The 13,631-nt window shown below is 45.7% G+C and overlaps 1 protein-coding gene across 2 annotated transcripts in view; it reads left to right on the forward strand.

The window, feature by feature from the left end:
- The window catches only part of RAB11FIP2 (RAB11 family interacting protein 2), a 104,937-nt gene that overhangs the window by 44,627 nt on the left and 46,679 nt on the right, over positions 1–13,631 (forward strand). Inside the window, exons 2-3 of one of the 2 annotated variants that reach the window (XM_069239254.1) lie at positions 2,140–2,582; positions 3,888–4,377. In XM_069239254.1, coding sequence (XP_069095355.1) covers positions 2,140–2,582; positions 3,888–4,377 — 933 coding nt within the window. Of the gene's footprint in view, positions 1–2,139; positions 2,583–3,884; positions 4,378–13,631 lie in introns of both variants that reach the window. The other variant, XM_069239253.1, reaches the window with a different exon arrangement.

A 13,631-nucleotide genomic window follows, 5' to 3' on the forward strand; every position in this document is an offset into this window, starting at 1 on the left:
TTACACCAATCTGATTTGAATTTCACCAAGGCTTATGAAGAGTGGAGAGTAATGCATTGATGGTGACAGAAAAAATAAGGTGACCGCAAGATAGTGAAATAATGAAATGGAGTGGAAAGGATATAATACAATAAAGAATATGAAGTGCCTCGGTGGGAAGCAGTGACTAGCCGGACTGCACAGACACCCGTCCATCTATAAAGTACTTTTGGGCTACATTTACTTATGGGTTTGAGAAAATGCCCCCAAATATATGTTTTTTTTTAATGACCTCTTCATCTGACCATGACAGGCTAGCAGAGCATCACAAAAACACGTGCAACTCCTCCCCTGAGTTTACATGTCAGGTGGACCGCATAAGATCAGTTACAAAGTTTTACAAAATGTCAGAATGGCACAGCTGGCGGCAAAAATAATATTTGCCCCTCAGTTACTTTGAAGAAGTATCAGATGAATAATAATTTCTTCTGTGAACATTTTAGTAAGCTTTAGTTATTTCTTTAAAGGTTTTATGGTGCCAAGGCTATGGTACCTCAGACCACACGGTCAAAGATGGTTCTGGGGACAACTGAAATTATTCAATATCACCATCCCCATGAGTTGGGATAGTATTTCTCTTTCGTGCTGTGTGTCTCTTTCTACTCTTGTACCTCAAAAGGAGAATCATTGGCTCCGGACACCAACAATGGCCTACATCTTGATATCTAATATTCATATAAATGTTTAGCAACACCTTTCGCATGGCCAGGGCTAAGACTTTTGTGGTCATTGTTAGAGTGCCTGAGGACTGTATCTCAGCTCTGGTCCTTCGCAGTCAGATTATTCTTGTGCCAAAGGCTCCCTGTTGCCTCTGTGGCATCACAGATTAGTCATGCCGCTAAAAAGCTGGAAATGAGTGTCCTTACTTCTTGCGAACATCTGCATCTGTGCAGTGGCTGTTGATTGCTGGACCTTAACAATTTCTTCCAGAGGTCAGATGAGAGCGGAGCTGGGGCTGGGATCAGCATGTGCTCACAGCATAAAGGTGTGGAATTTGCTCTTGGCCTTTAAGCTACAGAGTTATTGGCAGAAGAGGAGTATGCCTATCAGGCAAGGTCACTAGAGCTATTCACCTGCACTTGCAAACATGCTCAGTCAGCCTAGCCAGTTATCCACCTTGACATGCCACAACTCTCAAAGCGAATTCATGGTTTTTGGATAGACTTGCTTTACATAGATGCTATCATCTTCCTTTCATGGGGTATACTTCTATTGAATAGAAACAGCGGTAGGTAAGCACTTCAGTTAGGGTCCAGGAGAGCTTCACCAAGCTTGTTCCCAGCTGAGGGAAGGGAGCAACTTCTCATGTGCAGGAAGTCGCTTGTCATGCCAACCCAGCTTATGAAGGTGTTACTAATCAATGTCCGGGCCATTATTATTTCATTGTGGGTACTGAATTAGAGTCGAGCTCCCAAATCAGAGACCCTCTGTCTTTTATTTGGGGCTTCTAGCCACTTGAGACAGGCAACATTTTTTTCAGGCAGTTTCTTAGGCAAACTGAAGAACTCTGGTTGAACAGGAAGAGGTGTATATTCCAGCCCAAATGATATGTTTGCCATCCTTCTCCTTTTAAGGGCATTATACTTCAAGCAAGTTAAAGGGTGAAAGGTCATGGATTGGAACTGTATCAGAAAACCATAATATTGCAGACATGTATTCATTGAGCAGGGATATCAACTATCCATTATATAATTCATAATGCCTAACTGTGATAAAGCTCCTTTTAGAGGATACTTCATGGGGTTTACTCTAAAGGGTACTTTAGACCCTCACTCATGAGCTGCGCCTACATCTCTGCAGCGTTAGGCCTTGTTAATGATCCTAAATTAAGAATAAGAGGGTGGAAAAGCTGTGTTATACAGGAGAGATATGACCTTGTGCTAGTGCTTTCTGGATTCCTGCATTCTAATTCCACCGTGCTCACTTGAAAGAAAAGATGGTGAACCTAGAAGAACCCTCTAGCTCCCCACACTTTTGTTCCATAATAGGATGGGAGTTAAAACCTGATACAAGGCAACCTGTGTCATTGAAGTTGCACAGCTTGGACACTGAAATCAGACAGTATTTCATTATGACCTTTATTTTCCTCCTCTCTTTTAGATGGTTCAAGCTCGAGTCAAAACCAGGGAAGAAGCCAAAGGACCGTGGTGAGATCAAGGCCAGCATCCAGTTTGTAAGGAACAACATGACAGCCAGCATGTTTGACCTGTCCATGAAGGACAAGTCCCGATCACCCTTCTCCAAGCTCAAGGATAAGGTGAAGTTCCGTAAACATGATGGCACCTTCTCAGACACCTCTTCGGCTATATTTCCCAGCCGTAGTGGCTCCACACCTGATGCCAGCCTAGTGGGTCCACTTGACCCTGTTATTGAGCCCCAGTCAAAGACCAAGCCCCGAAAACCTTTCCTTCTGGGCCCCCAGCGGCTATCCGCAGCACACTCCATGTCAGATCTGATGGTCCCACCAGGCTCCAGGCCTGGAGGCGTTGGACAGAGCCTGCCTATCCCTCGGCAGCTAGACTCCATCTCTGGTGAGGACAGCGGTGAGTAAAACCATGTTCATATCATTTCCTAACCCGGTCTGACTGTCACATTGGCTCTTTGTTGCCTTTTTGCTCATGTGTTGAGGCAGTATTTGGAAGTGCATGTACATATTGTGGATGTTCATTATGTGCTTTCCAGCTAGTACAATGCAATAATCCAAAACACCTTTAGGAGATGTCTTAATTATGAAGACCTGTATCTGAAACATCAAGGGACCAGCAGATTGCTACTAACACTGGTGTCTGACCCATGACTAACTTCGATCAGCTCTGCTGAACGCCACAGTCTGGCATATTAAGAACTAACTCATTGAGAGGCAGGCATGTGTGAGCCACATGAAATCTATTTTTATCTACTTAATAAATGTCATCCCTTTCAACCTGTGGCGCTAATTTACATGGAGGGTGTTAAACTCAAAGCCCGGCTAGACCCTAGACCTCTTTGACCTACACAAGACACCTCAGATTTAGAGAAATACGCCACTGTTTGAGCACATCATTGGTAAAGACCATTTTAATCTTTCAGAAAATGTGCTACTCATGCCCTGTTTGTGCCCCGAAGTTGTAATGCCCTATGGCTTCTTGCAGCGTCATCCTCTCCCTAATTTCTTTAGTACCAGTTGAAGTAACTCTTCCAGGGTTTTGAGACCTCTAGAAATAATGCCAATAGGTATTATCTTTTTCTTCCTAATGAATGTTAGTGTCCAGCTGGTCTAGTACCTAGAGTCTCGCTCTTACACTCGCAGACCTTATGGCAACGCAGTACGAGGCAGCCACCTACAGCATCACCTTCGAGGGGCACTGATTTCTGATCAAAATAAATAAAGTTTGGCCAGGGGAAGGCTAAAGGCAGGTGGCAAATTGTAATTGTACTTAACCCACCTAAATTCGTTACATTTGGCCTACATGCTCACTTGTTCGTTCGTTCAACCTTATTCTCACTCTCATTTTTACTCTCCACAGTACCATCCAGGAGTAAAATCCTTGGAAAGGTCAAGGCCCTATGAATTAATGCAGGCTACTGCACACTTCAGAACATCTTGTGCACCATCTCCTATTCATTCATACATTATCCCAGTCTCGTATTTTTTTAGATGAGATGGCAAAAAACGAATACCTGAAAAATAAAATGTGCTGTTGAAAGGAGGTCGACCTTCGTTGCTCCTGATAGCGCTTTCTTGGTTGATCTAATTTTATAATTTCTTCCATGCCAAAACTGATTCACTTTAATTTGTGCGTGCTAGTTGCCCCATTATACTGCACAACATGAATGAATGCCATACTAATGACCTCTTTACTCAGCAGGAAGTCTGAAATCTCCCCACCGAAGGACATTGAGTGCAGACACATCTAAAATCAGTGTGTCAGAAGGCTCCTCCGAGGAGCCCGGCTCTGCCACGTCATCCCACAATGATCCTTTCGCCAATGGCAGCAGTGCCTTGCCCCAGAAGTTCGCCACACTGCCGAGGCAGCGGAATCCTTTCGAAGATGGCGCAGAGGCATGGGACGGTGACGTTGGAGCCGCCAACTGGTTCTCCAGACCTGGTGAGGCCAAAAAGGAGCTGAAGAAGAAGGAGAAAGTGAGCCTTTTCGACCGGGTGACTGACCGTGTGACTGGAAAGAAAGAGGGCAAGCGGTCGGAGCATAAACTCAGCAATGGTGGCTCCGAAGGTTTCAATGACAGCAAATCATCTGGCGTCTCTGGCGACACCCGGTCCAGCAGTGCAGAGTTCGACTCTACAAATCCTTTTGCGACCAACTTCAAGATCACTGGGGCCATGTCTTCCATGTTTGGGTGAGTTTTCGCTGTTTTTGCCGGTCTAAGACGTTGCTTTACGATTGATTGCTGCAGTGAGAGAACGTGAAAAGAGCACATTGTGCAGAGCAGAGACGGGGATCTCTAAGTGTATGACCTGCTACTAGATAAGGATTGAAATTATCCTTGTATATAGTGGTTTAGCAAAGGTGTTTTCGACCCACAGGCAAGGAAATTGGGCATCTCTGGCCCCTGGTTTGGAAATAGACCGCGATAATTGGGGTGCAGTGGGCACTTCACATCCTTGGTCTCCACTGTTACTGCATCTGCTCCACCAATGATGACTACATCCATTCATCCATATTATCTTATCTTCACCTGTTCCCACTTCAGTGACACTTGAGAGTTTCACACACCACTGGCCCATGCACTTCACTGGAGTGTGGCCTGTTCTCATATCATTGCCACCATGAACATTGATGAAGCTGGATTTATTAGCACAACACAGTGGTCCTGGTTCCCTCATCCGATACATTTCATTATGCCCTACTTCTTTATAGACCGTTTGCTCTGTGAACTCAGATCTTCTTCTGGCTGCATGTTTTAATGTTTTGTCCCTCTTCCTCCATCTCACTGGTCTCACACACCTCAGTACATACTCGCCCTTTCCAACCACATTTATTTGGACCCTTAGTGCTTAATGTCTCCAGCTTCTGCATCAGTAGTCTGGTGCACTTGGAGACTGATTCGTCATTCCAACGCTGGCTGGCTTTACTTAAATGGAGTCTCACTCCTTTGAAAGTATACTAGCTCTGTGTATTTTACTGATGCCTTGGTGTCCTTTCTGACCGACATGCTTGAGGTCTCCCTTCTTTGACACGGCTGGCCTTATTCCTTTGAAACTTTTCCCTCACATTGTTGTTCCTGTACATTTGAATGAAGTCGGGTACACCTCTCCCCCCACACCTCTGTCCCAGGCACTTGTATTTTCGCTTCCCCCACACATTACTGCCTCCATGCACTTTAGTCTCAGTCCAAGCCTGCATCGCTGTCTCCGGGCACTCTCAAGGCTTACGACTGGAAGATCATAACACGTATAAGCCAACATAGCCAGTCTGCCTGCCTATGCACCAGCTATTGGGTGTTTTCTTTTCTGTTGGTACCCACATCCTTGTCATCTCTCTGCATCTCCTACAAGGACAGCTATAGAGGATGTCTGAAATGCGGAGGAAGTAAGGGAAAACAGTGGGATCGAGACCCCGAGGATATTAAAGCATGCCATCGTCTGTCAGGTAACGCCCACCCATTGGCCAAGGGACCGCTTGTGCACTTTTCCTAATTTACAGTTTCTGACAGGTGCGAAAGGGAGGAAGCATCTTTAATTTGAATGTGTTGTAGGAAGCTCTTTGGAAGATGCTGGGTATGTTATTAATGAGGTTCACTGACACTGGCGATGGGTAATTAGTCTGACCCGCACTGAGGGCCTTGGTAATTAGCCCGCTAGGCAGCAGCGGCCACAGGATGGGATACACCTTGGGTCCGTCTGCAAACTGCCACTTGGCAGACAGGGTACAGGCCACAGGCTGGAGGGGATGGCCATGTCTTGTGCTTCCTTGGGGGGGTGAGCTGGCTTTAGACTGCCTTACGTGAGGGGATATGCCAGCGAACTCCAGCATGTAGCAGCACACGGATGTGCCTTTGGTTTGACAGAATGTGGCAGTATGTCTACCGAATGCAGAGAGAAGGGTCCACCCTGTATCCTGATCTTCCAGTGGGTCCTGCTGTAACTCAGCATGACCATGAGGACGGTGGGTAGTCTGTCATTAGCTTCACCCTTGATGTTATCAGGTCGACCATCCTAGCACTGGTCCAGCACAGCAATGTGCTAAAGGCTTGTTGTGGAAGAGTGTTACCTACTGGGATGTTTAGTCTTTAAGATTTGACAACGTTTTGGTGTTTTATAAATTGCAGTAACATAGTCCTCGAATGAAAAGCAGAAAGTGACAAAATTTCAGTGCAACTAAAGTTCTAATTCCCTTCTTGTTGGTACCGTTGTTATCCCAGCCACCCACCCAAAATGCTTCTACTGCGTCTAAACAGAAGCAGACAAGGAAGTCTTTGGTGGTGCCTGCAGCAACACGTTTTGAGAACAGGTGCCACCTTCTTTTGCGATAAGTGGCACAGTCCATAATTCCTTTTTGGTGTACATTTGGACATCTTTGCTTCTGAAAATAGTTGAGCTGTTTAATTTTATTCAGAAGTCTACCACTTTATCACCGTTCTCGTACTTCAGCCCAGGTGTATCATAATTGTTTTGTCGTGTATTTTATGCAGTGTGTTTATTTGCTGCACTTCCCGAGAAGCCTACAATTCACTTCGATTTTCCAAAAATGAATGAATCCACGATCTGGAGTACTATTGGATAAGTCTTTCAAACATCCAAAAGCCTCCAAGTTCATACACTGCTTTGACCATTTTTTTAAGGGAAAAAGGTTATTTAAAGTAGGAAGCATTGCTTCATGCAAACAAAAAGCAAGTCGTTCAGATACTTTTTGATTAGCAGTAACTGCAATGCTGAATGAAGCTTGCATTCTCCACTTATATATATTGGTGCTGCATCTGTGCTGGTGGCTTTGAGTTGAGATGGAAGACCAAAATTATACTCAGCTGGTTGTTTTGTGCTGGTTGGAAGTTTTCTGCTCTGGTAGAAGGCATTTGTGACAGTACCACTGATCAGGCCTGCTTAAGAGGCAGTGTCGCCTTCCTGAAAAATGGAAACCATTACCCTATGTTGAAGAGCAGAAGTAGACTTGACCCTACACACAACTTACCAGAATTAAATCCACACACATTTAGAAAGATGATTTTTTTTCTTGAGCTGAATAGTAATGTAAAACAATACTTTAAAAAAGTAATTCCCACTCTTGAAAATACAGAATAAAAGGAGAAAGTTATCCACTCTTATAGACATATAGCTGCCTTCTCTGGGATCTTTCTGTGTAATCTTCTGTGCACTAACAGAACAGAACTCCATCCTTACATTTGCACACCAGCAACTTCACTTCTGTTGATTTCATTTTGAGTTTCACCAATGAAAGTTTTAGCCATTTATGCTTAATCATTTTCTAAAGGGGACAAGCAAGTAGAAAATGTAACTCGTCTTTAACCTGTCCCAACACAAAATCGCATAATGCTTCATTATATTTTTAACACAATTTTAAATCTACAGATCTTGCTTAAAGGGGCATCTGCATCTCAAAGTAATTATCTTTTACTTAGAGATTTTTGAAATTTAAGAAAGCCATACCCATAAAACTACCTAAAATTGAACTATAAAGTAAGCATTTCTTGAGTTAACGGAAACATCTTTTGATAAGGTGGATTGTGGCTCAAACGTACGGAGTGGAGTCGGATCAAACACATTATTGATGCTATCAGAGTTAGGGTTGAGCTTGAGAGAGCATGCGCTAGCTCATGCATCTCGCTTGTGAGGCACTGTTGCTAACAATAAGGGCTTGGAGCTGCCCATTGTTTACCATTTGTTAGTTTGCCTGGCACTCTTCTTTACATCCTCGTAATTCGTAACTGCAGGTCTAGCATCATTTCTGTTCCTCTCTGTGGAGTAGAGACCAAGCACTGATTAATGCAACTTAATCAATGCCCTTCCACTGCTCCCTTCGTGATTGAGGTACTATTTTGTTCTTTTTAACTTTCAGTGGCATCTGTTTGACATGCAAACAGAAGGCGTGTGATCAGCAAAAATGTGCCCAGCAGGACAAACAAAATTGCAAAGATTTATTTTCTTTAGTTAACTTTCTTTTCTTTTGCCTGGTCTTTTCTCACTTTGCACTCATGTTTTCTGTTGTTTTTGCTTGTCGGCGCTGTTCTTAGAATATGAGGATTATCTTGTTCAGAAAAAGTAACGCAACATTGTTTCTTAAAGTGTAATATTTTTTAAATTATGCTTTAGCACAAAATCATGCAGTACACCCCCAATCTACCCCACCATACACCAATTTACGTCACTCAATCCAGTCCACCCCAGACCAATCCACTCCATCCCACTGCAGTCCAAACTACTCTCCCCAATCCAATCCACATCAGTCCTTCACCCTCCAATCCTTACAACCCACTCCACTCCAGTTTGCCCCACTCCAGTCTAAAACAAACTGCTCCACTCCAGTCCAAAACAATCTTCTCCACTCTAATCTTCCACACACCAGTCTGCCCCACTCCACTCCAATCTTCCCCACTCCAGTCTAAAACAATCTGCCCCACTCCAGTTCAGAATGATCTGCACTACTTAAATCTGTCTCACTCCAGTACAAAACAATCTGCCCCACTCTGGTCCAAAACAATTTGCCCCACTCCAGTTCAGAACAATCTGCCCACTTCAGTTCAAAACAATTTGCCCCACTTTAATTCAGAACAATCTGCCCCACTCCAAATGAAAACAATCCGCCTCACTCCAGTCCAAAACAATCTGCCCCAATCTACTCCGCACACTCCAATCCAAAACAGTCTGCCCAACTCCAATTCATCCCACTCCAATCTGCCCCACTCCAGTCTAAAACAATCAGCCTCACTCCAATCCATAACAATATGCCTCACTTTAATCTGCCCCACTCCAATCCATAACAATCTGCCTCACTTTAATCTGCCCCACTCCAATCCAAAAGAACCTGCCCACACCAATCCACCCCACTCCAACCTGCTCCACTTTAATCCAGAACAATCAGCCCCACTCAAATCCATCCTGCTCCAGTCTTCTCCACTCTAATCCAAAACAATCTGCACAACTCTAATCCAAACCAATCTGCCCCACTCCAATCCTAAACAACCTGCCCACTCCAATCCTCCCCACCCCAGTCTGATCCAAAATTTAGTTCACCCACTTCCAGTCCAGTCCACCTTACCCGAATCCATCCACTCCATCCCAATCCACCCCACCCCACTCCAATCCACCCCTCCCAATCCAATCTAGCCTACTCCAATCCAGTCCACCTCAACCCGGTCCAATCCACCCCATTCCCTTACCAATCCACCCACTCCAATCCAATTCACCGCAGTGCAATACAATCTGCCTCACCAATGCAAAACAATCCGCCCCACTCCAATCTGCCCCACTCCAATCCAAAACAATCTGCCCCACTCTAATCCAAAACAATCTGCCCCTATCCAGTTCAAAACAATCCACCTGACTACTATCCAAAACAATCTGCCCCACTCCATCACCTCACCCCACTCCATTCCAGCCCACTCCAATCCAGTCCACCTCACCCCAATCCATTCCACCCTACTCCAGACCAATCCACCTCACTGCAGTCCAATCCACCCCATACCAATCCAATCCAGCTCGCTCTAGTCCACCTCACTCCATCCCCTCCAGTCCAATCCACACCATTAAATTCTATTAACCTCACACCAATCCACCCCACCCCAATCCAATCCAGTTCACCCACTCAACCCAATCAACCTCACTCCATTCCACCCCATCCAGTCCACCCCACCCCAATCCAGTCCACCCTACCCCATTTCAATCCACCCCACGCCAGTCTAATCTACCCCCTTCAGTTCAACACATTCAAATCCACCCCTCTTCACTGCAGTCCAATCCACTCTATTCAAGTCCACCCTACTCTAGCCCAGCCCAATCCACCCCATCCTAGATCACATCTCCCCATCCCAGTTCAGTCCACCGTACTCAATCCAATCCATCCAGCTCATCACACTCCAATCCACCCCACTCCAATCCAATATACCCTCTCCAATCCAACCCACTCCAAATCCACCCAGCACCAGTCGAATCCACCCCACTCCAGCCTAATCCACCACACTCCAATCCAGTCCACCCCATCTGGTCCAGTCCGATCTACCCCCTTCCAGTCCAGTCTAATCCCCCTCCCCACTGCACTTTAATTCATCCTTCTCCAAACTACCCAAAACTAATCCAAACAACACACTCCAATCCTGCGCACCCCACTTCAGTCGTATCACTCTAAACCAATTCACCCACCTCAAACCAATCCGACCCACCCCAATCCAATCCACTCCAGTCTAATCCACTCCACGTCACTGCACTCTACAACACTCTCTGCCACTAAATTCTACTCCCCTCTATTCAGCTCTATGACACTCTACTCCCCTACTCCACTCTAAAACACTCTACTGCAACAAATCCAGTCTACGACATTCGACTTCCTCCACGTCACTCTAGGGCAGTCCACACCACTAACTTTTAACCATGTTGAACAGCAGCCACACTGGGATACAAAATGACAAACACACATTGCCAAAGTAATAGCTCTTCTATTGGCGAGATCAATTGGCTTTACAGTGGTTGTTTAAAACAGTTATTGCAGTTTTCGTTTGTTGGAAACACGAGGAATACACAACATGACATAAACAGGTCACAGTTCCAGGCAATGTATGGACAATTGAAAGTATTGACTAAGACTGCGAATAATTGCTGTGATGCGGCTTTGAGGGAACTAGACAACTCTGTGGTAGTGAAGCATGGGATATACGGTAGTGCAAACGAAGAGTAGCAGCATGGGAAAACTAAACAGTCACAAGCCTGGTTGAATTACATAGAAGAAAGGGAAAAAGGGCTGGCCATCGAAAGGGTTACCAATGCAGCACTGACAAGTCCCCACACCACCTCTCCATAGTGCCTGGTAAGAGTCCAGCATGATGCACAGAGAAGGCCTTGAAAGCAGTTACAGACCAATGAAGAGGGGCTGCAAAGCCAACTAGAGTAATGATGAGTGTTTAGCGTGCAAGGTCGGCTCAAGGCTTTCTTGGGAAGGATATGGTGTGCTACTTAGTGCAACTTTATAACGGGAATACTAGCTCATCCCATAGGAATGCAAAGGGGTGCTTGCTTAGACCCCAGGCTTCTTCTCTGCGTAGGTAAAGAGACTTGGCTTCTGCACTGTGGGTAACCGTTGTGTGTCAGTGGGGTATGCTGACCAGTGAGAAAGCCTTCCTTTTCATTAAGATCAAGCGCCTGGCCAGTAATAGGGTTAGGTCTAAAAACTGACTCACAACTTTGCCTGACTTAGGGCACTTATACACCCTAAGATGCAGCTCTCCAGTCTAAGTAGGCCGTGGTGTCTGGTTGTGGATACTAATATGGTACTGATCTCTCTCCAGGAGGCATTCCCAGAACATATGCTTAATGTCTGCTTAGTGAAAGCGAGGCAATGAGGGCAAGCAGAGTTAGCAGTGGCGTAAATTTGCTTTTATCACACTGGATGAAGGATATTGTGCTGGAATGTATTGGAGTCTAGCGTTATGAGAAATCTTGCGGGGATGAGAGAGTATTTTTCCCAGAAAGTAAGATAGAGGTCAACGTCAGCTTCCTATATGTACAAAGCTCTCCTAGGTGAACTGCTGACTGAATGCCAGGAGATTAACCTCCAGCCAGATACAGTGGTGAATAGAGTTGGGGTTGCGGGTGGGAGGGGGCGGTGGCTCAGTGCAATTTATAAACTGGGCCACTGCATTTATGCGGCAAGAAAAGGCAAATTATGCAGCATAATGCAGCACATTTTATGATAGTATTAGTTTATTATTTTCTGATTTTTGAACTTGTTAATACTGTGCCTCATTAGAACCAGTTTACCACCCAAATGCAGCAATAAGTGACAAAGTTGACTAGTCAACCTTTGCGAAAGGTCTTCCATTGTGCGGCAACGCTTGTTGCTGCGTTTAAGAAAAGTATGAACCATTTTAGCTGAAAACAATTTTTTTTGTCAAAATCTGCAGTTTATGTGGCAGATGATGGATTATGTGTCAAATCTGAAATAATGCAAAAATCACAGCAGCTGCACAATCACATCGTTCCAGTGGCCCTGGCTATACCCCATACACAGTGAAGTTAAACAAGGAGTCATCTGCGCATTAGAAATTGACCCATGGGTCGTCCGAATTGTTCAATCAGGATATCAAATAGAATCGATGCCCTATATTTAAGCAAATCACCCATGTAGCTAATCCTGGAATTCTCCTACGTCTAAGTGGTCCCGGCCGTGAGACCTCTCCTAAAACAAATGATGCTTCTCAAGGGGATCCCTGGTGCGCATGGCACAACAGTGTAGGAGATATTCTAGGCCCTGCAATAGCTATCATATGCTGTGTGTAACTGCCTATTAGAGGGCTTAGAGAAGGGAGACTTGAGTATGAAGATTCTACTGATTGTGTTTAATGGCATCTGTTTGCTGAGTTCACTTACCTTGAGCAAATGTCAGCTAGCTACCCACTGGATGGGCCACTGGAGTTGCACTGCAATATAATGGTGTTTAAAGTCTTGTGCACCCAAGTCACTACAATCCATAGGAAGCTTTAGTTTAACAGCGTGGACATATTGCTTCCGTTATTCAAAATCCGGTTCTGCATCATGCCATCCTCCTGGACCTCTCAGCCGCGTTCAACACCGTCTGCCACCACACCCTATGCACACGCCTCAATGACGCAGGGATCCGCGACAGAGCCAAGGACTGGATCACCTCCTTCCTCACTGGCAGAACTCAGAGAGTCGTACCCCAGGGATCGTCTCTCAGCCCGACCCGCATTAATGTCTACATGGCGCCGCTCGCAAACATCAGCCGATCTCACAACCTCAACATTGTCTCATACACCGATGACACCCAGCTGATCCTCTCCCTCACCAAGGACCCCACCACAGCCGAAACCAACCTCCATGAAGGAATGAAGGCAATCGCTGAATGGATGAAGAACAGCTGCCTGAAACTGAATTCGGACAAAACTCGGGTCCTCCTCCTCGGCTCCAGCCCCTCCGCATGGGATGACACCTGGTGGCCTACCACACAGGGAACCGCACAGGAGATCTACAAATGGATCCCCACTGAAACCAGAAAGATGGTGACCCAAGCCCTCGTAAGCAGCAAACTGGACTACGGCAACGCCCTCTACGCAGGAACCACGGCCAAGCTCCAGAAAAGACTGCAACGCATACAGAACGCCTCCACATGCCTCATCCTAGACATCCCCCGCCACAGCCACATCACAGCCCACCTGAGAGACCTGCACTGGCTCCCCATCAACAAGAGAATCACATTCAAACTTCTCACCCATGCTTAAAAGGCACTACACAACACCGGACCATAATACCTCAGCCGACAGCTCTCCTACACCCGACCCGACAGCATCGCTCCGCTGACCTAGCCCTCACCGCCGTCCTACGCATCAACAGAATGGCCACCGGTGGCAGATCGTTCTCCCACCTCGCTGCCAAGACGTGGAACACTCTTCTCACCCTTTTACATCAG

The sequence above is a fragment of the Pleurodeles waltl genome, chromosome 6, assembly GCF_031143425.1.
Source record: "Pleurodeles waltl isolate 20211129_DDA chromosome 6, aPleWal1.hap1.20221129, whole genome shotgun sequence".
In the NCBI taxonomy this organism is placed as follows: Eukaryota; Metazoa; Chordata; class Amphibia; order Caudata; family Salamandridae; genus Pleurodeles; species Pleurodeles waltl.